The sequence below is a fragment of the Hemicordylus capensis genome, chromosome 2, assembly GCF_027244095.1.
Source record: "Hemicordylus capensis ecotype Gifberg chromosome 2, rHemCap1.1.pri, whole genome shotgun sequence".
Lineage (NCBI taxonomy): Eukaryota > Metazoa > Chordata > Lepidosauria > Squamata > Cordylidae > Hemicordylus > Hemicordylus capensis.
In genome coordinates, this window is record NC_069658.1 from 11677095 (window position 1) to 11705022 (window position 27928).

Consider the following 27928-nt stretch of genomic DNA (forward strand, 5'->3'; position numbering starts at 1 on the left):
ACGATTTAAGTCTGGATGTTGGCCAGAATCAGTGAACCTGGGTAATAGACAATTAAATATATAGTTTGTGCATAGTGACCTAACTAGTGGCAATTCGTGCCAAGCTGCAACTCATTTTGCACATGTAGGGTTGTACATCCACATTATAAAGGAGAATAGCTGGTCTTGTGGTAGCAAGCATGAATTTCCCCCTTTGCTAAGCAGGGTCAACCCTGGTTTGCATTTGAATGGGTGACTACATTTGTGAGCACTGTAAGATATTGCCCTTAGGGGATGGGGCTGCTCTGGGAAGAGCATCTGCATACTTGCATGCAGAACGTTCCAGGTTTCCTCCCTGGCCTCTCCAGATAGGGCTGAGAGACTCCTGTCTGAAACCTTGAAGAAACCGCTGCCAGTCTGTGTAGACAACATTGAGCTAGATGGACCAGCGGTCTGACTCTGTATAAAGCATCTTCCTATGTTCTTATAGCAGTCTGTTTCCAATTTGACACAACCCTGAAGAATCCTCCTAGAGAGAATATGGGTGTCTCTTCCCATGCTTACTTTGGAAGCCAGCTGTGCAAACTAAAGAACTTGTACTGGTTCCACAGACTTCCTACTAAAGATGAGTAGGAGGGCAGCCTGTACGTTGCATCCATTCACCTCACTATGCGTGAACTGACACTGCACATGAATACATTTGATTCATGTACATGCCTTGGCATGTTCACTCAGACTCGTCAGTCTCCTCCTAAACTTTGACACTGAGTGCTGTAGAATAACACGGTGCTTCCTCTCCAGGCTCTAAGACTGACTTAGTACTAATATGTAATCCCGTTACTAGTGATCAGGAAAGAATCCTGTTTTGTGGCCAGTTATGTGTATTTCATGCTTCTTCATACAGAAATTGGAATAATGAGGATCCAAAGCTTTAATTTGTAAAACAAGTTTCTAGCTGCTGCCATGGCCAAAAATAACAATGCTTCCTCTGCACACACCCTTAGGAAATATTGAGAAATGTTGGGGGTGGGGAAGAATTACATGTCCTCAGGAGTAGTTGTCCTTCCTGTCTCCAACTCCTCCTGCTTTTCCCTTTCCATATTGCTTTCTAGCATCCTGCTGCTGTCAAACAGATGACAAAGTCCAAAATGTTGCAGTCTGAATTAAATTTTGCAGAATAAACTTTCTGTACATAATTTATGGTGTGTATATAACGCTACTCATGTGGAAAGTGCTTTACAGCTCTTTTTGTATTCCTCTTTGGAGCAGGTTGCTTTTTTAATATTTTATAGCAGAGAAATTGAGGTGAGTAGTTAATATGCATTTTTATGGCATAGAATTCTGAATTTTTGAGGCACATAGTACAGCCAGCCCTTTATTTGATGATCATGATGTTATTAAGAGGAGAAAACTTAAAAGTGAAAAGCTCCAGAAGCTGTTGCTAAGCTGTTGTGGCATTTTGAATCCTGAGAAGTTTTTACACAGCTTGTCCCTTCCTATCTTGGGACTTTGAGGATTGATTTCATTCAAATAGCAAGCACAAGGAAAGGGACAACTTTCAGACAAGATGGTGCTGTGAGCTTGCTACTGAATCTAGCGTGATACTGAGTTGACTGCTGTTTAAGAAGAGCCTTGCCGTACCTAACAGGGCTTAGCTAGTCCAGCATCCTATTTTGAACAGTGGCCTACTGGATGCTTCTGTGAAGTCCACAACCAGGAGCTCAAGGCATGATCACTCTCTTGACATTGTGCCCCTACAACTGGTACTTAGAGGAATCCTGCCTCTGAGCCTGGAGGTAGCCTACAGCCATTAAGACTAGGAGCCATTGATAGACCTGACCTCCATGAGTCATCCAAACTGGTAGCCATCACCACATCTCTTCACAGAGAATTCCATAGATTAATTCCATAGATTAAATAGTGGACCAGCAGTGTGACTCTGTTGGTCCTTTTGGACCTCTTGGCAGCTTTTGATACTATCGACCATAGTATCCTTCTGGAGCATCTGAGGGGGTTGCGAGTCAGAGGCACTGCTTTGCGGTGGTTCCACTCCTACCTCTTGGGCAGGTTCCAGATGGTGTTCCTTGGAGACTGCTGTTCTTAAAAAACGGAACTTTTGTATGGTGTGCCTCAGGGCTCCATATTGTTTCCAATGTTGTTTAACATCTACATGAAACTGCTGTGAGAGATCATCAGGAGATTTGGTGCAGGGTGCTGTCAGTATGCTGATGACACCCAAATCTATTTCTCCATGTCAGCAGCATCGGGAGAAGGCATAACCTCCCTAAGTGCCTGCCTGGAGTCTATGATGGACTGGATGAGGGATAACAAACTGAGACTGAATCCAGATAAGACGGAGGTACTCATTGTGCAGGGTTGGAACTCGAGATACGATTTTGATCTGCCTGTTTTGGATGCAGTCATACTTCCCCAGAAGGAACAAGTACGCAGTTTAGGGGTGCTTCTGGATCCAAGCATCTCCCTGGTCTCCCAGCTTGAGGTGGTGGCCAGAAGTGCCTTCTGTCAGCTTCGGCAGATATGCCAGCTGCGTCCGTTTCTTGAGATGAACAACCTCAAAACTGTGGTACATCTGCTGATAACCTCCAAACTGGATTACTGCAATGTGCTCTATGTGGGGCTGCCCTTGTATGTAGTACGGAAACTACAGTTGGTTCAGAATGCGACAACCAAGTTGGTCTCTGGGTCATCTCGGAGAGACCATATAACTCCTGTATTGAAGGAGCTACACTGGCTGCTGATGTTTCCGGGCAAAATACAAGGTGTGTGTTATAACCTATAAAGTCCTAAAGAGTTTGGGCCCTGGGTATTTAAGAGAACGCCTGCTTTGTCATGAATCCCACCGCCCACTGAGATCATCTGGAGAGGTCCATCTGCATTTGCTACTGGCTCATCTGGTGGCCACTCAGGGACAGTCCTTCTCCGCTGCTGCCCTGAGGCTTTGGAATGCTCTCCCTAGTGAAATAAGAGCCTCCCCATCTCTGACAGCTTTTTAAAAGTCTTTAAAGACGCATCTGTTCACCCAGGCTTTTAACTAATACTGCTTTAATGCTGTTTTAAAATATTGTTTTAAAATTTTAAAATTGTTGTAATGTTCTAAACTTTTTGTTTTAACGAATGTTTTACTTTCTGTTTTTATTTTGTTGTAAACCTCCCAGAGACATAAGTATTGGGTGGTATAAAAATATGATTGATAAATAAATGCTGTGTGAGAAATTGCCTTTTGTTGGTCTTAAATTTCCTGGCAATCAGTTTCATGGGATGACCCCTGGTTGTAGTGTTGAGAGAGAGAGAGGAAGAAGAATTTGTCTCCTTATTCACTGTCTCCACACCATACATAATCTTATAAACTTCTATCCTGACTCCCCGTGGTCACTTTTTTTCTCAAACTAAAAAGCCCCAAATGTTGTAACCTTATCTCATAAGGGAGGTGCTCTAGCCCCCAGTTATTTTGGTTGCGCTCTTCTGTACCTTTTCAGTTCTATAATTCCCTTTTTGAGATATGGTAACCAGAACTGTAGTACTGCCTGCTAGTCATGAGCTGCTATAGTGGGACAGATAGAAGAGCATGTTTCCAGTTTTTTGTGGAGTTCGTGTTAAGAATTATGTGTGTTCCTCTGTGGCACAACAAACCTGAGACTCTCTTGTCCAGAATACAATACTTTCATAGTCTAACATGTGTACAATGTCTTGAAATGAGCTGGGTGGAAGGACAGCCATTTTAGCATGGCTGGAGGCCAGGAGAAGAGTGCTTGCATGGTTGTCTCCCTAAGTAGAAAGAGAAATGTTGGACCTCCTCAGGTGTAAAGGAGGGGCTGTTCACATGGCTGGATCATTCATGTGTGGCTCACGGTAGTCACGAAAGTCTGGTAGTTGTGAAGTTTACTTCATATAGTAACTCACTTTTACAGCTTTGTGTAGTCAGTTGGCCAAAAGCTTGCATATAACTGAGTGTTTTAGTAACTGAATTGGCAAAAATTCTGCATTGAGAATAAACTTATTTTGGATTTGAATGAATAGGTGAGCAGCCTCATGCCTACTGAGTGTGTAATCCTGAGGTTAGTAGTCAATTGTATGACTATTTCCATAAAATAAACAATTTCCATGTGAAGTCCTCTAGTTTATATTCAATGTATCGCATGAAATAATTTTAATAATGTTGACAAATTTCAGGTGTCAGGGAGCCATGGTGCCTAGAATTTAACCATGGCACCTAGAAGAGAGTATTCAGAGGCAGAATTATTAAATAACACCTTTACTATTCTAGTCTCAGGCAGCCCTGTTTCTGGTCTAAATCTGTTGACTTGTAAAAGGGATAAAGAGAAGCCCATTTACTCCTATCCCCATAAATGTCTGTCACTAAGTCTGGTAATTTTGTCAAGTGTCCATTGTCTGTCTTCTACATTCTTGGGCTGGCTCCTAGTTTCAAAGAAAAATTTTCAAGGCCTGAATTTATAGTATAAGAGCCCACCATCTGCCATAGGTAATAATCACACTGAATTTGTGGTTCCAGAATTTGAGTGATTTAAACCTAAGGTTTTGACATCAGAAATAATCTCATCATGAGCATTTCATTTAAACCTATTCACTTTTATTTCTAGCAGCATCACTAACTTTAGTAGTATGCCTGGGTACGTAATACTCTTGTTTAAGCATATTCCTCACCCTTGTGACAGTGTGATTCAGAAGACTGTGGCTGTTGGTTTGTTTATTTATCATATTTTTATACCACCTGATATGTACATCTCTAGGCGGTGTACACATTTTAGTATTAAAAATCACAGACTAAAATACATGAAACACAATATAAAACAAATTATTGAAATTCTAATTAAAAGCTTGCGAGAACAGGAGAGTCTTTAAGGTCTTCCTGAAAACAAACAGAGAAGCAGATGCTCCTATTTCAGCAGGGAGCATATTCCAAAGTGTTATGTGGTGTCTAACTTAATTGTCTATACATCCTTTGTTTTTTGACAAACGTTAAATGAGCCTGCAATAATTCAGTGCATTGTAAGAGATCAGAGGAAAAGTTTGAGACCTTATTTGGGGGAGCTTCAATGCTATGCTAATTAAGTCCCAAATAAATACACTCTACCAATAATAGTTTCAGGGCTTATTTTTAAAGGCAGAGGCTTTGTAGGAATGCAAATGTTTCCTTGCCTACAGCTATATCACCTTATACTATTCCTCAAGCAGATCTCACAAGCTTAACTGGGTCAGACTAAACTAGTAGTGTAAAAAAGGTCTTTAAAGAAAACCAGAATGTTGCATGAGGTATGAATACGACAAATATTTATATACTGCTTTTCAGCCAAAGTTCCCAAAGCAATTTAGGTACAGAAATAAATAAATAAAATGGCTCCCTATCCCCAAAGGATCTCACAGTAAAAAAAAAGGGAAACATAATAAAGATACCAGCAACAGCCACTGGAGGGATGCTGTGCTGGGGTTGGATAGGGCCAGTTGCTCTCCTCCTGCTAAATAAAGAGAATCACCACTTTTAAAAGGTGTCTCTTTGCTTAGTTAGCTGGGGATGAGATAGTGACGGCAATGCACTCTGAGAGGCATGCTTACTTCCAAGCAAGTACTAAGCCCACGTTCCCACATAGTAAGTGGCCTACTTCTGATAAAGCAGAAATCTCCATAGCATGCTCTTTATGCTCCTACTTAAATCTCTTTTTCAGGCCTGTGAACTGCAGATACTAACTTTTGTCTTGGTATGTTCACTGAAAGATAGTTCATCTTGTTTATAACTTATAGGTGTTTCACTCTGGGATAAAGTAATCCTTTCCATCTAACTACCTTTCCCCACAAATATTTTATTTCTATAGTGCCATCAAAGTACATTTGACATTCCCATTAAGGTATAGTTATGATTTCAAACAGTGTATTCCTCTTGTGAGTCAGGTTGGCTCAGACTTTTGGAATTGGGTAGACAGGTTGCCTAACCTGTCACATTGCACTTCAATTTTTTGTGTCTCAATCTCACTGAAATTCAGGGGGCTTTTATGTAGCATTGTAATGGATCGTAACATTCATAATGTTCTGTTTGAGGGTGACTGGTAGCCTGATTATAAGAAACTATCCCTAGTAATCACATAGGGCGGCATCCACAGTGGTGTACATGCACTGTTTTGACATACACCAAGTTTAGTTGTCAAGTAGAAGGATCTTAAACTGAGGAAGGTGCAGTATCATCAGGTGCAGGAAGGTGGGACTTCCTGGCCCTGCAACCACTAGGTATTGCTACCCAATTTGGTTTCTGTTGACAGTTTTCCTAGTGCAAATTAACCTAAAATTAATTTGCAGTTTTGCTAATATAAAGACAGCTATGTTTATCTTTGCTTTTGCTCTCTGCCTTGCAAGGGCCCAGCTTAGTGCTGGAGACACATCTGAGTAACTGCTAGATTTTATATTTTCAAAAAATTGGGGTATGGTCAGCTTTGTATTTGTTCCAGTTCACTTTGAATGTAAGTAAAATCACTCTTGCACATAGCAAAATCTAATCAAGTCTGCATAATACCCCCACCCCACCCCCGTTTTTCTCAGGACTGTTTATATGCTTTTTAAGGTTTCAGTGGTTGTTTGATTGGATTGTAAACTGCTATGAGATTTTTATATAGGGCAGTATATAAATGCGATGAATGAATGAGACTTTTAGGGTGTTCTCATGATAACCCCATTCCCCAAATTTATTGAGCTTGAAGAAGAGTTCTGGAGAACTTGAAAGCTTGCTTACTACTTTTGGATATTAGTTGATTACTCTACGTGGTGTACAGTGGAATGTAGCTGTACTTCAACACATTCACTGTTTTGCAGGGGGTCTTGAAAAACTCATGGTTGTACATAGCCTGGTGGCATTTAGAGCCCTTAGAACATGTTACATTTAAAATAGACATTTGCAAACTTGGAAATTGTGTGTATATTCCTTTATCTTAAGGCAATTTGTGTAGTAGTTCTTGGTGTTCAAAATGACATTCAGTTCTCCTTTTCTCACATCAGATTTAAATGCCCACCCAGCCAGTGAGGATCTCCTCCATCCCAGTCTCCCCTGCCTAATGTTCTCTTAACTGAACCATATTATCCTTTATTTAAAAAAATGTAATGCTGAAGCAGTGTGTATTTGAGAGGGGTTCTTGCAGATAGAATCATTGAGAACTCATCTTTACTTTCTCTCTGAAAGATCTACAGGATTATACTTTTGTGCATTTATATTTTAAAAGTGAGGTAAGATAAAAACGTGAGCATTTTAACGAACAGTGTTGAAAATAGTTTTGTAAATGGACAGCAACTGCATGAAAAGCTTCAAATTCAGGGTGTATAGTCTCCAAATCAATATTTAGTATCTGCTGTGAGAGCTAAGCGAAAACATATGGATAGGATTACTTTGCTACTGAACACTAGAGAGGTGCTAATAGTAGAGATACTACTGCTCTGTATAGAGTTTAACTTAGGATTTATAGTAGCTGATATTGGAAACAGATTAGCTAAAAATATGGATGAAAGAGAATATTTATATAGACATGGAAAGCCATTGGGAGAATGCAAAGCTGCTATAACCTTTTGACATATGAAAATTGAGGTGGAGTCTTTATGGCCTAAATTTGCAAGATCAACTTGACTTAAACTCTGAATATTTATCTAAAAAGAGAAATTAGTCCAATCCCCACCTGACACCCAAGTTGTTTTTAAATTTGGGCAACTAGTATTGACTCTACAGTATTGCATAAATAAACAAAATTCAGTTTAGATAGCATAGCATACCACATAACCATGGATATTATCCCTGCTAGTCCTCCATTAACAGAAACATTTCAGTAGTGAAGAAGTTTTACTCCTTTCTATAGATTGTGGGATAGGAATAAGGATCGAATTCCAGGCTTCAGTATCAGTTGGAAGGGTGTGTGGGTAGGTGCACAAATTGCCCGAGCAGGTGGCTGTTGCTGCCCACCGTTTTGGCTTCTAGGTATTGGGAAGAATTTTTATCTCTAGCACTGCTTCTCAACACAGATTCCTCCCAAATTCGCTAGCAAAGAGACCTGGGCTTGTTTTCTGTCCCTAAATGTTCTGATTGGTTAGACCTTGAGCATGAAACAAAATGTCTCTAACACAGTTCTGCAAGAGAAGGTTTTCTTGGCTCTTCAGCACACCCACAGAACATGGCCCTCTGGAAAAAAGAAAACCCTGAAATCATGGTAGTGGAGGCTAAGCCAGCCATATTAAAATAATAAAAAAGGTCTCTATAGATGCATCCAGTTTTGTTTTATAACGATCAAAGATTATTTCAAAGTCCTCACAGTGATTTTGCTACTTGACTATGTGTTGTCATTGCCGACCTTTTCATCTGCTCTCTGTGTTTCCCTGCAGGTTGCTTTCCTGGTGAAGCCCTAGACTAATTCATGTTATCTGCTAGACTCTATGCTTTGAGAATAGGAGAAACGAAACTCTGAAATGAAGATGGAGGCAGCAGACAAAGTAGAAGAACTCATTGACCCAGAAGTCCCACCAAAACTCTCAGAAAAACAAGAGGTAGCTCTGGGTGAAGAGGGATCTATAGAACTCGAAATGCATGCTCCAAAGGAGAGCGGAGCTGTTGTAGAGGATTCAACAGTGCTTGCCTCAATGCCATGCTTGCTGATGGAACTGAGACGGGACTCATCAGAATCTCAGCTGGCATCAACAGAGAGCGACAAGCCAACAACTGGCCGTGTTTATGAGAGTGACTCTTCCAACCATTGCATGCTCTCCCCTTCTTCCAGTGGGCACTTGGCAGATTCAGACACTCTGTCTTCCGCAGAAGAGCATGAGCCCAACCAAGCTGAAGCAACTGTAGAGGGAGACCCATCTGCAGTGTCGGGGTCTACAGTTGGCAGGAAATCCAGGCGGTCTAGGTCAGAAAGTGAAACTTCAACAATGGCTGCAAAGAAAAACCGACAGTCTAGTGATAAGCAGAATGGCCGCGTTGCTAAGGTCAAAGGTCATCGGAGCCAAAAGCACAAAGAGAGAATTCGGTTACTGAGGCAGAAACGGGAGGCAGCTGCCCGCAAGAAATACAACCTGCTGCAGGACAGCAGTACCAGTGATAGTGACCTGACCTGTGACTCAAGCACGAGTTCATCAGATGATGATGAAGAAGTTTCAGGGAGCAGCAAGACAATCACGGCAGAGATACCAGGTAGAGGATGTTTTTTAAACTGAACTGGTAAAGCTCCTGCCATCCTTTCTCAGCTGTCATGCTAAACATATAGGAGCGGCACTTGAGATAGATAGATAGATAGATAGATAAATAGATAGATAAGCTAGGAGAACTGCAGCTCTGGGTAAATTTGAAGGCTGCAGTGCATTAAAAACACACAGCACCTTTTAGGGTGGTAAAGGGGATCCTCACTGTTGTGTTATGCACAACAGGAAATTAAACAAACTGGTTACGGTGAGTCAAGTCTAGGCCCTGCTGTTCCTTCCCTATGTTAATTTCAGTATGGCTTAGATGGTAATATTTAAAGCAGCCGTGTTTGCAGCTGTTTTCTGATAAATGGATACACCTTTTAAAAGGCTGCAACTCTTCCTTCCCACATCTGCATCTGAAACACCCTGGGGCATCTTTCTGCTGTTTACTACAAAGCCCTCCTTGCTCTCCAATGCTGCATTTTAGTACTGTGCTTTCCAGCTCTGTTTCAATGCATGACAAACTGGTTCAGCCTTGCTGCAAGTTGCAATTAGGCAAACTGGTTACTTTCAGAGCATAGACGAAGAGTATTAGGCACACGGGTTGCAGATTACTAAGCCCTGCCCCACTCCTCAATTTCAGAAGCAAGTGAGTTGTCAGTTCCTCTGTAGCATGGATTGCACAGTTTACTAATATTTATTGGTTTTGAGTCATCCATATTGATGGACTGAGAGAGACACCAAATATTTTGGCTGTTCTCGCTATACAATATCAGAAAGTGCATTTTTGAAAGGTTTCAACCTGTTAAGGCCTGCATTATTCCTTTAGCCCAAATAGCATGATCAGGAATATGTATCATCTACTCAACATGGCGTATGGTACTCAAAAAAACTGCATTTTATAGCAACCTTAAAATAAAATACTATTTAAAAAGTGTTTGGTTTGCCAATCTTTTATGGGTTAACACAACATTGTTTCTTTGCACAAGAAGAAATAATTTTTGTAGCTATAAAACCTGTGTTCCAAGCCAAACTATTTCTGTAATGTGTGGGAGGACTTAAAAAGGAAAATGACAGTGCTGAATTCACTGCTTTACCCTTCAGGGGTGTGTGGGTGGGTGTGTTTCTGTGTGTTTCTACCAATGCTCACCTGTTAAGTTTAATGAATTCTGCCTTTACATAGCATTTTAGGGTTACAGTTTTGTATGGGTGGAGTCTCCATTCAGTGTAGATTCATAAGCATTCATGATCCAACTAAAACAAATAAAGGTCAGCAACAGAACCTGAAGGATAGGGGTGTGCCGAATGGGTCCACAGTGAACTGGTCAGGTTCAATCACAGACCAGCCTGGCCTTGGTAAATGAGGTCCGGTCTGTGATCGAGCCCAGTTTGTCTGTGGGCCAGTTCGCTGGTTTAAGTGCCTGTAAAGGGAAATCCGGCGAGGATTCTGCTTTGCTTCCAAAGCAAAGTAATAAAAGGTGGCGGGGAAGTGGCGAGAGAGAGGCATCTTTAAAATGGAAAGAGAAGGCGCTTACTGGCAGGTCTGTGCGCGCGCTCCATCTCCCGCTCCCTGCTGTGAGGGTGGGGGGGTGGGGGGAGCACCGTGCAGGCCTGTCCGTAAGTGCCTTCTCTTTCAGTTTGAAAGGCACCTCTCTCACCACTCCCATGCTGCCTTTTATTAGCTTTGGAAGCAAAGGGGAATCCTCACCAGATTCCTCTTTACAGGTAAACGAGCTGGTTCGGTCGGATAGCCCAGATCAGCCGCTGGTTTGACCGAACCGGTTTGCAGACTGTGATCTGGTCCGAATCACGCAAACCAGTTCCACACACAGCACTGGATTATTTGCTAGATAAGCTCCCTAACATTTTGCCCTGGCACTCACATTTCTTGAAACAATGTTAAATGGCCAGTCTTGGAGCAGCTATTTATTTATTTTGAGTTGAAAGAATCCAAAAGCAAAACAAATAAGCAGAAACCCCATATGATGCATATTTTGCTGGGGTGTATCTTTTCATTCTGCAGGGGGGCACACTTTGCCTCATAAAATGCTGTCTGTACAAAACCATAGCATGTCATAGGGAAATTTTAAGGTCAGCCTTTTTCTTGAATTGCTTGTCTTGTGCACAGGAGTATTTTATGTAGATTAACACTCCAACTGCTGTTTGTAATGGTGTAGTCCAGCAATAGATACTTTATTTACTTTATTTGTTTTATATACTGCCCAATATTGAAATCTCTAGGCTGTGTACAGAATTAAAACAATGTAAAATATGTTTATGTATATAAAATAACCCCATCCAGAACAGGCAGATCTAAACCATCTCTCGGATCCCGACCCCCTATAGACAGTACTTCTATCTTGTTTGAATTCAGCTTCAGCCTGTTATCCCTCATCCAGCCCAATATTGCCTCCAGGCAGGCACTAAGCGGGGTCATGCCGTTTCTTGATGAAGTTGGTATGGAAAAATAGATCTGGGTGTCGTCAGCATATTGATAGCACCCCAGACCAAACTTCCTGACAATCTCTCCCAGCGGTTTCATGTAGATGTTAAAAAATTATTGTGTAGGACTTTTGCAAGTTTGGTTTAATTTTAACATAATCTTCAAATGGTGGAACAGGCTAGCTTATTCCCTTGACCTTTTACACTAATGCAGTATTGTAAATAAATTTGTGGCCATTTGTGAGGCCCTGGTAGCCACTGTGTGAGAACAGTTGAAAGCAATAGTAAAGTAGGTGCCAGAGGCAGAGGTGTGTCAAGTCTGATGTGGCTTGTGAACTGCCTGTTGACCTTGGTCATATCACTGTGTATCCAGGAGCTCTTCACTTGACTGTTATCCAGGAGCTCTTCACTTGACTCACCTCTGTGCTTTGGCGTGTGAAAGAGTAGCATCTTTACAGCATCACCGTCTCTTCACAGCAATAACGTCATATAAAGATGTACCTATTTTCCCAGGCCTTCAACTGAGACCAAGTTTTTAAATTTTAATGGGTTTTAATCTATTATGATTCTTATCTTTTTATGAATTTCAAATGTGTTATATTTTATATTATATTTTAGTTCTGTACACCACCTAGAGATTTTTATATTAGGCGATAGATAGATAGATAGATAGATAGATAGATAGATAGATAGATAGATAGATGCTTCTTTACAGAAGGAGTTCCCTTGCCTCTTGGATTTGGTATCTTCTTTGCTTGACTCCTAGTGCAAAGCACAATGATTGATTCCAAAACCACTGTGTATTTTCCCCCTTTTGTAGTCTTGCAGCCTTTTTGAGAGACAGTCATTTTGCCTTGCTTATTATAATAATATGAGAACTTTTAATGTAGCTGTGATTTATTCTGGGAATATTGCTGTTCAACAAAGTGGAAGGAGGGTTTTGCCCCCACCCCCAAAAAAGGAATCTAGTGTCAGTTTAAAAAAAAAAGTTACTTTATTTTAGTGTGCATCAGGAAGAATAAAATATGATGGAGGCCTGCTAAAGTTCAGTTTTCAGTAAAATTGTATATTAATGGTATTAGAGCTGTGTTAGCCAGAACTGCAAAAGGGTTGTCTGAAATTCAGTGATAGGTGTCTCTTTTAATGGGCATATTGTGGCTGTCTGTGTGGCCCTTTATGACTAACATAGCAAATCTCCCTTTTTTAGTTAGAAATGAGTGTCTTCCCTTAATTTGCTAGTGCTGTCAAACTGTTGAAAATCAGCCCTGTTGGGTACATCTGCTAGAACTATTCAGAAGTACTTTATCCAGTTATGTGCATGCATACATACTCGCACGTGGAGGAATAGGAAGTGTGTGATACCGGTTTATTCCATGCCTTGTGCAGAAAGTTAAACTGGAAGAGTTAAGAGTCGGTGAAATAGTTTTGTGAGCATAGTTTAGGGATTGGTTTCTTTACAGTAAAATTTTGTTGATGTGTATACATGTACAGAATTGAGCTTATTGTAAACTAGTGTGTCTTGCTTCCTAGCGATACCATAACTTTTAAGTGCCAGCTGTAAAAATTTTTTAAGGGACTTCTTAATACAAATGGATCCATGTTCAGATATGCATTGAGGAAACACAATTCTGGCCCACATTCTGCATAGCACTAGCTCAACGGGAGAAGGGTTGCATGCTCCCAAAGTTTCTCAAGCATCCTAGCACTGGAGGCTCAAGGACATATATGTGAAAGTAGAAGGGTCTTCTACAGCGAGGGGAGAGAAGTGAAGATGGCTCCCCCTACCTCTGCTTGGCTGCACTCTGTTGGGACTCTGGAGGCTCTTTGTGAACACGCAGCCTTTCTCCCATCAACCTACTGCTGAGCAGAATGTGGGCTACTTTTTCATGCTACTTTAATCTCTTGTTTCAACAGGCAACAGGATTAGAATAGCTATATCACAGTAATATAGCTATATCACAGTAAAGGAATTCAGTGCTGCTATTTCTAGCGTAATTGTATGAAGTTGGAATTAGAAACCCTTTAATTTTGAGTTTGACATGGATATGTTGTGCGATCCTAACTTACAGCATTGGGGAGCAGTCATCTCTCAGCATCCCAAGAGAATAACTGTGAAAACAAATGATACTTCAAGACTATCTTAGACTGGTTACTTTAAATTTTGTAGTAGCAAGGACCAATATCTTTGCTCTTTTTCTTACCTTATGGATGCCATGTTAGGAAGGCCCTTTTCCAGTTGCTTCCCACTTGAGGCTTCTTTTGACTTGATTCTGTTCATTGTCCTTACATTCTTTGAAGTTTCTTCTGCAGAAGAGCCAAGCTGCTTTTTCCATTTCTAGTTTACTGATGTCAGCATATAAATGAAATTTCTGGCTCATTGGCACTTTTTTATTTTCATCATGGTCTCAGGGACCACCTGAAAGTGCACCAGAAACCTCTGATTATCCCTGGGGCACAGTTGAAGGATCAACAGTCAATATCCAAACTAACCTGGTGCCAACGTGCCAGGGTATTCTGCCAAATTGGGGTGGGGGGGATTTTTGGTAATCTGTCTTCCCTCCCCAGTTCCATATGCCTCCTGAAACTCTGTCCCTGAGTGTCCACCTCAGGGACATAGTTTGAGGAGGCATAGGCAGCTGCGGAGGGAAGGGGTTTGCTGAAACCCCCACCCCAATCTGGCAGAAAATCCTGGCACATCAGCACAGGGTTAGTCTGGCTATCAACTGTTATCTTCGACCAAGGCTCCTTTTGACTTCACAAACCTATATTCCTGAAATCGGCTACAGATATTCTCATCCACTGGGGTTCATAAATCTCCCATCCTCACCTCTGAAGGCACACAGGCAGTTTTCTGGTTAATGTTCAAAACACTGGGGAGTCCTGAAGTGGCAGAAGGGGCCATGAAGCTTCCATACATATTTTTAAGTAAGTAAAATCTAGCAAATTACTTATTTAAAAATTCATATGGAAGCTTCATGCCCCCTCACTGCATTAGTCTGGGATTACTGACCTGATCAGAGATCACAGATACCACTGACTAGTTTAGGGCCAAGCAGCTTAATGCTGCTACTATGACTTAGAAGCTGCTAGAATTGGAATTGCAATTTCATGAGCAACTTCTGGTAAATTAATCAACGTTATTCATACCTAGAGCACCAATACTCTAGGTCAGGGATTCTCAGCGTTTGGTCCCCAGATGTTATTGGACTTCAACTCCCATAATCCCCAACCAAAGGCCGCTAGAGCTGGGGATTATGGGAGTTGAAGTCCAATAACATCTGGGGACCCAGCGTTGAGAATCTCTGTTGTAGGTGACACCATGGTGCATATTGGATGAGCTGTTTTATAGCATGATGAAAAGGGAGAGAAGACGAAATACCTGAAATGCTCATCCCATTTTTATTCCACATATAGTTGTAATGGCGTAGTTTATAGTTAAACTAATGCAGTTCCTCTGATTTTCAATCTGGAAGAGACTCCTCTCACCCCTCTGTAGCCTAAGGAAGCCTTTTCATGAAAAGCTGGGAAAGGGTTTAGTTCCTGTAAACTTCAATTTGTCTGCAATAAATTTCTGTATTCCAAGCATTAAAAGGGCTCATATTTACTTTGAGGGTAGGAAGAGAAAAGGAAAGAGAAAATAACTCTCATGGCACAAACTGGCCCTGAGAAGAAATCTGAAGTAAACCTTTCACTTCAGGACCAGTTATTCCTGTAGAAAATGGCAGACACACAGATTACTTTTTAACTGTCGCAGAAGAATACCTCCTATGTGGATAATCCCAAAATCAGAGATGTGGGTTTTCTCGGAGAAAATGAATTGGAAATGTTTCCAGCAAATTATCTTTTCTTGTTTGCATAACATCTGCATTTAAAATTGCCCTAAATTGATTGTGATCTAGCATGTTAATTGACCTTTTTATTTAATTAAAAAAAAACACCACCACCAAACACCAGGTTAATTTCCTACCCTGCATTTTGAAAGTGTTTCAAGTAGCCAAATAGTTGAGATGAAATATATAATTCGAGTCGGGTGGGGGGATCAATAAAAGTACTTAATGTAGTTTAACTGTTATACTGAAACAAATTCAAAGCTTCAGGTGAGAAAAAATTGTTTTTATTTGGATTGGATACTAAAAAAATATATGTACTTCCTTGCGCACTTCCTAGGGGTAATCACCTGGAAAACACATTAATTAATTACAACTTTACAGTTGCCAATATTGCAACAATAAAATTGCCATAAACTTGACTAATATTGGCTCGACCAATATCTAGCATTGCACACATGCAGCTGTGCAAGCTCTGTACTGCGGCTGCCCTGATGCTTGAGTGGGCAGAGGGGTAGTTTTTGCCCATCTCCGCTTCCTTTTGAAGCCTACTGTGTGCCACCAAAATATGTCCTGAGGGTCACACAAGTCTGATACATGGAGGGTTTTAGCGGGAAGGGGGTTAAAAGAATTATTCCTTCCCCCACTCAGTGATCTATTTTGTTGGCACAGAGTGAGCTTCAGAGAGAAGAGGAGTTTGATGAAAATCACCCCTTTGCGCACTCAAGCATCAGGACAACAGTAGTCTGGTACTCGCGCTGCTGTCTGTGTGCAACGCTAGTCTGCATATCTGACAATGCATTTTTAGAAATGGAAATTTTTCCACCCTACATCCTAGATTCCCTCCATAAGGATAGTAGGCAGAGTCTTCTGAGAGTTTTAGGGGAAGCAGTCTGTTGGCCATTACTTCATAATTTTATTATTTCCTTTGGAAAGGAACGCAAAAGCTGATATGAGCTCTAGAATTCCTCAGAGTGGTACCACCATGCTGTACTTGGGATATGAACCCGTCTTGTCGATGTTAATGGCTGATTTCCTTTTCTCATTGCTCAAATATTTGGAGAACACACATGCAGTGTCATCTTGAAGGCCCAAACCAAGAGTGTGATGACTCACCATATCTAATAGTTGGAAGCAGGTTATGTGTGTCCTTCATAGTTCCCTGCTTTTCTCTCTAGTTCATCATTCTTGTGTCTCTTAGTCTGCAATGCTATGCACACTTACCTGGGAGTAAGTCTCATTGAACACAGTGGGATTTATTTTTGAATAAGCTTGCATAAAACTGCATTGAACATTTTTCCCTTTCTAAGCTTACATCTACCTTCTTGCCATATGTCACCTCACTCCTTGCCAAAATATTCTGAATTTTGTGTAGACCCAAATACTACCTTCAGAATATAGAATAGAACTTGCACTTCTGCAGATTTGAACCATTATTCTGCATATTTAATCAGGATTTTTTGTTTTGTTTTGGAAGTTGGTAATTGCTCTATCTGCCGGATCAGCTTATTTTCACCTGCATTGTCTGTACGGGGGGTAGGGGCTCTGAGATCTGGAATTTGCCATTTGCAGCAGCGTGATCAAAGATCACATTTTTATTTTGCGTAAACAGATGTTGTGATTTTCCCTTCTTCTTTGAGCAAAGATTCTGTTAAGTAATTCAAATTCATGGAAATCTGCCACAGGGCAGAAACCATGTGAAATGAATGGAACCCTCATGTTCAGAAGCAGTTTCTCTGATGTGGACGCAGAATAGAGGATGGTCCATCACCATTATGCCTTACTTGTGAGCCCCCAAGAAAATCTGCCTGTTCACTGTTGAAAACAGAATGCTGGACTGGATGGACCTGGGTCTTATTCAGCAAGGCAATTCTTGTGTTCTTGCACTCTTACATTCTTAAATGTGCCTACAAACTAGATTTGAATGTATGTCTTGTTTTAAATTAAGATGTTGATTATTGCCCATCATTATGCTGCTTTAGTTTTCATTGAATAATGTAGACTCCAAAGATGTATGTAGGAATGGGATTGTTTTTAATTTCCAAATGTTATTTGCAAGGCCAGAAGATTCCAGTAATTATGTCAGGTTGTGTGGGTGGCTTATGAAATTTTAATGAAATTAGCTGGGGCAGACACCATGGTACTGTTCTGAGATTATCTACCTGAACAGTTAAAGCAAGTGTGTAGCGTGTTGGTGCTCGCATGCCTTAATGTATAGATATGATGATCTTTTCCTTAATGATGTCTTATGCAATGGCCTCAATGTCTTTAAAGCTGGCTTCAGTCGTGCTGGGGGATCTGGAGGAGCGACCAGGGAAATTCCAGGATTGCTTGACAGGGGCACCGTATGGGATAGGAACTGCATAGGCAGTGTCCTGGAAGAGGCCATGAACTGCTTTGCCGAGATGCAGAGGCAGACAGAGGAGAAGTTCCGCATGTGGATAGAAAAGCTAACCCGTCTTGACACAGATGAAGAAAGCAAGCAGCAGCTGGAGCCCAGGGAACCAAAAGTACCTCTAGCTGGCCAAAGAATCCCCCCAGCGACTCAGGCAGGAGTTTTTTTGCAGGTGCCTGATAGCCAAGTACTTCCGCAGCAGTCCTTTAATTCTTACGTGAGCTATCAAAATATTGATACAGCCTTAGAGTTTCCAGCGACTTTTAATAACAATTTTCCAGCTATCTTCCCTGAAAATGGGAATATTGCAGAACCCAGTTTGAATCAATCACAAACTTAATGAGGTTCTCAAACCTTTGCTGTTGACCTGGATTGTGCTGCTAATGCTCTCAGTTGTTCGTATAACTTTTTGGTTCCTTGATTAGGTTTTTTGTTTTTTTTTTACAACCAGAGTTTCAGGTTTAAAAAGAGAAAGAAAGAAAATAGAGATGTACTTGGGTCACCATTACAATGCTTCCTCCTCAGCTTCCCGTCACCAAAGCTTGACAAAATACAATTTAGGAATCCTTTTTTGTGTGTCTTATTGTAGGAGCAGTTGATGTATTCCTCTGTGTGTTCCTTTTGCATGTCAAAAGTGTTTGTGGCAATACACATTTGGAATTGAGATAATTCTTATGTACCCAGTCAGTATGACCTATGAATATTTCTTAAACAAATGCAAATATCTAAATTGTGTAGTTTAAACAAGATTACATATTGCTTGTGTATTTTTGTTTCTTCTCCAGTCCTGTTTGGCTGAAACTGGCCAGTCTGTAAACTGGATAGGTTTGATAAGTCCGTGTTCATATCCCATTTTAGCAGTTCATTTCCTTCCAGATGTTTTTTGTAATATGTATTCTTGCAGGAAGCATCCATGTGCTTTAAGTAAAAATGCATCTCTCTGAAGGGCCCTGAAATTTGAGATGTCACTAGAAGCAATAGATCTGTCCAAGGTTACACTGAATCTAGAAAATTGAATATTTTCAATAAGTGGTTAAGTGAGGAAGCTTTTACAGTACACATACACTTTCTTTAAAGACTTGTGCCACCTATCCAAGCAGCCAGAATACTAGTAAATGGTTTGTGTGTTCTCTACATTATTAAATTGTATTTCTGTGGAACAGTTACACTCCAGAGTCTGTTCTGAAATAATAAGAATTGACTTGGTGAGCTTGAATTTTCGTCCACAAAATAATTAGCCACAATTCAAAGAGCCCCTTCAGGCAGCATGTGCAATGGCTTGCACATGAGCATCAGGGCTTTGGGCCTAGTTTATCCCCATCACTCTAAAGGGCAAATTGCTTTTGAAACTCCTGTTAGCATCATCATTCATGTTGCTCCGGGGCTAGACTACTGCAGTGTCCTGTATGTAGGGCTGCCCTTGAGAACGGAAAGCTTTGGATGGTGCTGAATGCTGCAGCCTCCCTTCTGCTGGGGGTGGCTCACTGGGAGCTTGTGGTACTAGTGCTTGAGTGTCTCCACTGGATCCCCATGGCTCATCATGGCCAGGCATAGGGTAGAATTAGCATATCGGTATTTCCCCAAATGCTTGGGATGGCACAGGCTACAAGTCCCATAAGATAAAGCAAATGCAACATTTAGGAGTGCAATATATACTGAAAGCTGCTGCGGTGACACCAGCAGCATGGCTCTCTGGTTTGCAGCCATTCTTTGTCCTGTTAAAGTATTTTCTAAGCCATCTTCTGTGAGGTCATTGAACTATATTCCTCTCTGGAATAAGCTGGAATAACCAGTTTATTAACCTCTCTGGCATAACTAGAGAGGTTAATGAACTAACCTCTCTGGTTGAGAATATTCAAGTATTGGTCCACCTGTGATTATTTGCAGGTTTGACTTAAACTTCACACCTGGAAAATAGCTCTCAGTGAGGGATCATGCTGGCAACACTGGTTGTTAGATTAGCTTTGCTCCCATTACAATAGTGGGATGTTTTCACTAATATGATTAGAATATCTTCAATTCCTTTTCCATTTGGGCTTTCCAATAAAAATAATTTGTCTTACAAATGTTCATGTAGCTCGGCAACATTGCTTGCATTGTGTTAAAGGGAGAAATAAATATTGCTGAGCATCTAATTAGAAGGAATTTGAGCAAAAGAGTGAGTAGCTATTCCAGCCTCTTAACAGTATTTACTCAGAAGTAGTCTGCATGGAACTCAATAGGACTTTCTAGTAATTGTGCTTAGGATTGCAGCTTGTTGCCATTGCAGATGTTGGCTGAGATCCAAAGAACTATGTTACTACTTCTGCTTACCCAAGGGAGTTTTGAGCTGGTGTTTGTCCAACAGCAACCTCCTATGCCATATGGCAAACCACTTTGGAAACTGCCAGGTTGCCCAAAAGCAATTTGTGTTGTCTCCTTTTGAAAGACACACATTTTGAAATCCCACTAGGTGCAGCTTAAGTAGTTCTTTGGATCCCGGCCCTTTACTGCCATCCCTGCCTATCACAGTTGAAGCAAGAACATCTCATTTGTCTCAGAAATATCATGTATTTGCTCACTGGAGCTACCTTCTGCTCATGTCAGAACTGATTTTTATGACAACAGATGATTCATGAATTGTCAAGATATGATTGACTTTTAGGAAGTGAAGCTGCTTTTTTAAAAAACGTATTTTCAGGGTAACTGTTTGAAAGGCTATGCAGAATGTAATTTTATGTAAAAAAACAAAAGTTGAATTATTCCTAAAACAATTTTAGTGTTAAATCTTTTCATGTATAACTTTTGATATGGGTATGTTTGTGAATTTGATATCTTCCTAACCTGAAATCATGTGTATACTTAACTTGATTGGTTTCAAACAGTCAGGGTAATTCTAATTATCTTGCCAGGTCTTTTTTATTTATTTATTTTGTTGCCTTGAATAAAATGATATGAATTTGCCCTCATTTACTTTTAAAGTTAGTAACTTCCCAGAAATCATTTTGTTAAAGAGTTAATCTGTACCGCTTTCTAGATAGAAATGTAAACTCTTAGAAATATATTCAGAACTGCATGCTGAGTCTACATATCTTCCCAAGCATGCATTGGCTGCTTTTATATAAAGCAGTGTTGCCTCAAGCATGCTCTGAAATGTTTGGTTGTTTAGTTTGTTTTTAATGGATGATACAGGTGTGTTAAGAATCAGTCAGCTAAAACAGTAAACATCTCATTGTTTTGAATAGATTATAAACTAATTGTAGCTGGTTGAAAGTCTGTTTTTAGTGGTCCTCATTTTTCTGACTTTGCTTGATCTGGCCACGCTCTAGAAAATGTTAAAAATAATATTGAAACTGGATGGAGTTTTACTGAATATCTTAAAAGGCTTCACAATAATAATGAATAATGTTTAGGACTGTATCTGTGCATTACATACACAAAGGGCAATCATGTTTGTTTGCCACAAAATCCTATAGTTTTTTCTACAGTGTTCCTGCATTGCTGTCAGTTGCCAAGGTAGCCCTTCTTTATATTAAGACTCTGTATTACTGTGCAGAGATTCCACATACAGAAACTGGTTGACCTCCTGACTCTGCTGTGTGCGTGCTTTGAACGCTGCTCATGCCGCAGTTGCCCCTGTGCTAGTCTCTGTCTTTCAGAAGCACAGGTGCTCTTGGCGCAAGAACACTCTTGCCGAGTGACATATCTCCATTCTAACCGAGCATTTCTGGAGCATGGAGGAAGCTCCGAAAGTCTTTGGGCTCTTGCGCCAAGAGCACTGTGCTTCGGAAGCACGGGTGGGGACTACCGCTGCATGTACTCCCAAGTTAGAAGCATGTAATGATAGGGTGTTGGCCACTGTCTTTTAGTGTGGTGACCATTGTGAGACAATGTAGAGGGGATACTGGCTCCTTAACCATGGTGGAGAGATCAGGAGTCCGCTATGAATGTGGGCCATGTTAACCGTTAAGGGAAATGTCAGCACCAATCTTAACAAGATTGAACACCAACCACACACAATTTTCTAATGGTTGAGTGGGAACTCTTTAATGTTGGTGCCACCATTTCTCATAACTGTGATGGAGGCAGGAGGGGGAAATTTACCCCTGAGAAGAGAGAGGTGGGAATGGGAGAGTGCTTGTTCCCACAGCCGGCTTGTGATTTTTTAACCATGGTTAAAAGTGAACTTGATTATTGGTTGCAGTGCATCTCTGAAATCCAACCAGAGGGTTTCTAAGCTGCCACCCAAAGTGTGATCTACGAAGCTGCTGTAGGTTGTGGGGTTTTGTTTCTGTTATTTAAAAAAATGTCTTACTTGGGTGTCCATCTTTTTATCTGTAAGTTTCTGTGAACATTTACAAAAATGATGATTAGTGGTGCAATAAGTAAAATATGTCCTGGCAGTATATTGGAAATAAAGGGACAACTTGTAAATTTGGCAGCCACTTAACTTGTGAGAAGCCTTATTTCTAGATTAATATGTAATGACTTATATCATCTGTTTTCTATCTGCCCTAAAACCTATATGTTTGAAGCTGACCCTGCACACAAGAGGGCTCTCGGGCTGATTTCTGGATGTTTACATTCAGTAAATAATGGTAAATCTGTAGGGTGGGAAAGATATGAGGTTAGCTCTGCTGGGACACTTTAACTTGTTCACCCACTCAGTCTTCCTTTGTGTTCACGAAGATACCTTCTGCTGTTACTTTTGTGGGCACTGCTTCAGCATATAGCAGTCTGGTAATATAAGAAGACCCAGGCCCAATGGGAGCAGCTTATGATGCAGCTCTTTCCGATGGTAACTCACTGCTGCAGTGCTGGTATGGAAAGGAGCCGAGCCACAGTATGACCGAATCCCATGTGCCCTTTGTTTTTTAACGTTACCAGAAAATCATGTGCTGTTGCATCTCCTATACAACGATGTTGCCCTCAGTTGCAAGTCAAGAATATGTCTGGGGAGCCACTCAGCACAGGCATAAAATTAGATAGGATCTTGTAAGTTATGTAGTCCAACCCCCTTCATGCAGGAAATCCATGTTAGCGCATCTCCAGTAGTTGGCTGTCCAACCTCTGCTTGAAGCCCTCCAGCAATAGTGTCCCCTGCCAATGACTGGCTTAATTCTTGGTCTGTTCCTACCATTAAAAAGCTTCTACTATTAACTGAAATGCGTCTTCCTGTAACTTAAGCCCATAAGAACCAGTCCTTCCCTCTGGAGCTTTCAACTCTCTGAAGGGTTCTTTCATCCCCCATCCCTCTTCTCTTCTCGAAGCTAAACATACCCAAACAGGGCCTTTTTAAGACTCTGGGAAACACAGGCAGAGAAATTTCATGTGAATCCCTCCCTCATTTCTCTCTGGCTGACATACTGCACAGCATCATGCACATGATGGAATCTCATTGCACAGTTGCATAAAGGTGCTATTGCACCACCATATAAATTGCTCAGATTGAGGTGTCGCAGTGCAGCCATCATATATAATGGCTGCACTATTGCACAACTCAATTTGTGCGATGTTTGCACTTCTACAACAGTGCTTTTCCACAACTATGCAAATGTTCCATCACATACATAATGTTGCACAGTATGTAAATGTAATAAACGTAAATACAGAAATAACTCTTGATGCTGGTGTTATCTTTTAGCTGATTAGTTTTATTGCCTTGAGTGAAAAGAATCCGTAAGATCATTTCAAATACTGAACCATAGTTGGGTGCTTTCTATGGATGGGTTCTTGGGCAGTTGCGCCCCCACCCCCCATTTCTTAAGGTGGCTTCCCCCCACCACCCAACCCCAACCATCTTCATTGTACTCTGAGCCTTTTCCCAATTTGTCCATATCAACATGCTGTGCCCAGAACTGCTTGAAGTGCCATGAAGCAATTCTATTAGCAAAAGTCAGTATAGTTGTGTTAAAAGAACTTGCCCAGCTTCAGGTGGTTTTTTTGTTTGTTTTTTTGTTTTTTATTTCATTGAATCATGGAATTTTAGAATTGGGAGGGACCATGAAGGCCTTCTACTCCAACCTCCCTGCTTCGTACATTTTACAAACTATCATCCATTTCTTATTCTGTGGTGGAATCTTCCCTCTTTTTTGGAGCCACTTTTTCTGTGCAGTGATTGTCATGAATTTGCTAGGTTGTTTGTGGACATGGTTTAGAGCTTCATGAGACTATACACTCTGCCAGTGTCTTTTTCAACCACATGTTTTGTCACACACACTTTGCCCAAAGTCCAAACATCCTCTTTTAAGAGCAAATAACTGCTACAAGTCTGGTTTCAATTTGAAGTTAGCGTGTTTGAGTTCCCCACTTGAAGCAAACCTAGTTCCAGCAATAGAGGAGGAAATGATGGCAAGAGTTAAAGTGCTGGTGGTTAGTTGTCAGTTGGTATTCAGCTCAGTTTAACAAGTGAAGCCCAAGAAACTGCTGAATGGAAGATATCAAAACAACTGTCACAGAGAGTGCTCTACATTAGGCGTGGTCACACTTGAGGCTTCTTGGAGCTCAGGAGTTCCCACCTGGGGCTTGAGAACTAGGAACATAGGAAGCTGCAATATACTGAGTCAGACCATTGGTCTATCAAGCTCAGTATTGTCTTCACAGACTGGCAGCAGTTTCTCCAAAGTTGCAGGCAGGAATCTCTCTCAGCCCTATCTTGGAGATGCCAGGGAGGGAACTTGGAACCTTCTGATGCTTTTCCCAGAGCGGCTCCATCCCCTGAGGGGAATCTCTTGCAGTGCTCACACTTCTAGTCTCCCATTCACATGCAACCAGGGCAGACCCTGCTTAGCTGAGGAGACAGGTCATGCTTGCTGCCACAAGACCAGCTCTCCTCTCCAGCTTGAAGTAGCAGCTTGGGGAGCTGGGTTTGGTCACAAAATGGCAGCTTGGGGAGACAGAGCCGGTCACAGAATGGCAGCTTTGACAAAATTTGACAGAATAAGGGATTCTTACATCAAAACTTCTGAATTCCTGGAGAATTTTGTTGTGGGACAGTAGGGGAGCAAGATTGGCTATTGAGTGGGAGAAGAAACTGGAGAGAAAGTAATGGGAAATATAAGTAAAAAATCTTGATCTCTGGAGAGAGGACACACAAACCCCCACTCAAACAGCCAATAAGATTTGCAGTATGGCTGGCAGGGGGGAGCGAAAGAGCTATGCCCCTCTCCTGCTGTTGCTTTCCTGCAACTGGTATTTAGAGGCATCCTGTCTCTGAGCCTGAAGGCGGCCTATAGCCATCAAAGCTAGCAGCCATTGATAGATCTGTCCTCCATGGATTTGTCTAAGCCCCTTTTAAAGCCATCTAAGCTACTGGCCATCATTATTTGCCATGACAGAAAATTCCATAGATTCATTATGCGCTGTGTGAAAAACTGCTTCCGTTTTTTGGTCCTAAATTTCCTGGCAATCAGTTTCATGGGAAGATCCCTGGTTCTAGTGTGAGAAAGGGAGAAAAAATTCTGTCCACTCACTACATACTATTCATAATTGTATAAATCTCTATGATGTCTTCCCTTAGTTTCCTTTCTCTCCCACCCCCCAAACTAAAAAGCCCCAAATGTAGCTCTGCATTGTAAGGAAGGCACTCTAAGCCCCCAAACATCTCGGTTGCCCTCTTCGCACCGTCTCTAGTTCTATAATATCTTTACTGAAATATTGGTAACCAGGACTGTACAGACTGCTCCAAATGTGGCTGCACCATAAATTTGTAATAAAAGCATTATAATATTAGCAGTTTTATTTTCAACCCAATTCCTAATGATCCCTGGCATGGAATTTGCCTTTTTCACAGCTACTACACACTGAGTCAACACTTTAAGTAAGCTGTCCATCATGACCCCAAGATCTCTCTCCTGGTCAGTTACAGACAGCTCAAACCCCTTCAATGTGTATGTGAAGTAGGGGATTTTTGCCCCAATGTGCAAAAATTTACAATTCGTAAGCAATTTACACTTGCTCACATTGAATGGCATTTGCTGTTTTGATGCCCACTCATCTAGTTTGGAGAGATCCTTTTGGAGCTCCTCACAATCTGTTTTGGATTTCACTAACCTACATAGTTCAATGTCCCCTGCATGTTTGTCCACATTGTTGTTTACTCCAATTTCTAGATCATCTATGAATAAATTAAAAAGCACCGGTTCCAGTAGAGATTTCTGAGGGACTCCACTTCTTACTTCTGCCCATTGTGGAAACTGTCCATTTATTCCTATCCTCTGTTTCCTGTCCTTCAATCGGTTACCAATGCACAAATGAGCATGTCCCATTTTCCTGTTAGTGTTACGTTTACTCAAAAGCCTTTGATGAGGGAGCTCGTATGGTAGTCCAAGTATAGAGTGTCAACTGGACCACCTCTATCCACATACCTGTTGACACCTGCAAAGAACTCCCAAGAGATTAGTGAAGCAAAGCCTACCTTTTCAGAAGCCATGCTCTGTTTTGCATTGTATTTGTGAAGCAGGCCCAAAAACTTGGAGAGCAGCCACTCCTCGTGTGTCTGTCTCTGTGCTGTCCCGTCTGCTTCTAGTGTAAGGGAGGCCTCCTTTACTGAAAATAGAGCCCCATACTGCCTAGTGATAGCTGGGATGGAGCATGAGCATGGCAGGAGGGGTGAGCAGGGAAAGGACTTACTCCTTCCAGCCTACACAGGACCCTCTAGCATACCAACATGCAAGACAGTCTCTGAAGGAGCAAGAATGGTTTCCCCTTCCATTTTCAAGTTGAGGCCTTGATGCAGTAACCGTGAGAGGTGTGTGAAAAGATTGCTTTTCCCTTTTTTGGTTTGGCCTGAGGAGTTTGCGCACAAATCATTCCACTTGCCATCTGAATGTATGCAGCACCTTTAACATACCAGGTGCTGCACTGTATTTGTTTCTGGCATTCAGTGATTTGCTGTGAGAGCACATAGTTTATAGACAGAGGATCAGAGATGGTGACTTGCTCAAGGTTGCTCAGTAAAAATTGTAATTTCCGCGGTAGGCCAGAGGGGAGGGACCAAAGCTCCATGGTAGAACACCGGTTTTGTATACAGAAGGTCCCGAGTGCAGTCCCTGGCAGGGCTAGGAAAGACCTCTGTGTTCAGCTCTGGAGAGCTCCTGTGGGGACCGTTCTGACCGAAATGGGCCAACAATCTTACTTGGTACAAGGCAGCCTTTTCTGTTCCTTAGTAAATCTTGGATTTCTCACTTCAGTCTCCAGTGTCTTGATAACTCTTATCACACCCTGCCTCTAGAGAAGCTTAATGTCTGTGCCAGAAATGATCATTAGTTGGTAAATTTGGGGTTTTAAAAATGTTTTCTGAACAATGATTTTGGGAATGGGATAAGAAACTTGAATTGGATTTCATTATCTGTATCTATGTATTTTGTTTGGAGTTTAATATGTTGCTAAGATCAAGCATAAGCATATGTATCATGGTATTTATACCAAATAGATAACTCCCTCCCCCCGCCCCAATCTTACTGGGAAATGAAGACAAAACATGAAGAAATACTATTTTCTCCTAAAATTCTTTCTGCTTCCTGATATTTGGCGAGAACATAGTTATACGATTCTTTCACTGTATGTATAATGTGTATCCTTTGCCAAATTATGTAAATTGAAAAATGTAACTACTGTAACCTAGAATTAATATAGATATTAATAAAATTCTTACGGCAATATGAATGTTAAAGCTAAATTTTTTGTTTTGGTAACGTACAGTTTAAAATTCCATCAGTATAGTTCAACGGCTGTTTGCTGCACAAATTGTATTCTCTCCCCTCTCTATATGTATGCATCTCTTCCCCTTCCCCATTCTGTGAATGCAGGAGGGAGCAGTCGCTCTATGGTAGAACACAGTAGCAGCCATAGGGGGCGCCAAAGCGGCGGGGGGTGGGGGGGTAGCTGTCTTTGTTTCCTGGCAGCAACTCCAGTTGCTTGCTGCATGTGTGTTCATTCTCTCTCTCTCTCTCTCTCTCTCTCTCTCTCCTGCCCCACCTGAGAGCCATGCTACCTGCAGGCTGGGCATTCGTCAGATAGAGCTGCGCGGTTAGCCATGCAGCCCTACCAAACAAATAGCCAGCCTGCAGGCAGCGCAGCAGGTGGCCGGGGGAGAGGGCAGCAACCTGAGCTGCTGCCCGGA

The 27928-nt window shown here is 41.4% G+C and overlaps 1 protein-coding gene across 7 annotated transcripts in view; it reads left to right on the forward strand.

Moving 5' to 3' along the window:
- ARK2N (arkadia (RNF111) N-terminal like PKA signaling regulator 2N) overlaps positions 1-27928 on the forward strand; it is an 80728-nt gene that overhangs the window by 30919 nt on the left and 21881 nt on the right. For 5 of the 7 annotated variants that reach the window (XM_053295198.1, XM_053295197.1, XM_053295196.1 and 2 more), the window contains one exon: positions 8365-9172. In XM_053295198.1, the coding sequence (XP_053151173.1) occupies positions 8449-9172 (724 nt within the window). In that variant the 5' untranslated portion in view covers positions 8365-8448. Of the gene's footprint in view, positions 1-2538; positions 2760-8364; positions 9173-17705; positions 27466-27928 lie in introns of those variants that run through there. The other 2 variants (XM_053295199.1, XM_053295195.1) reach the window with 2 other exon arrangements.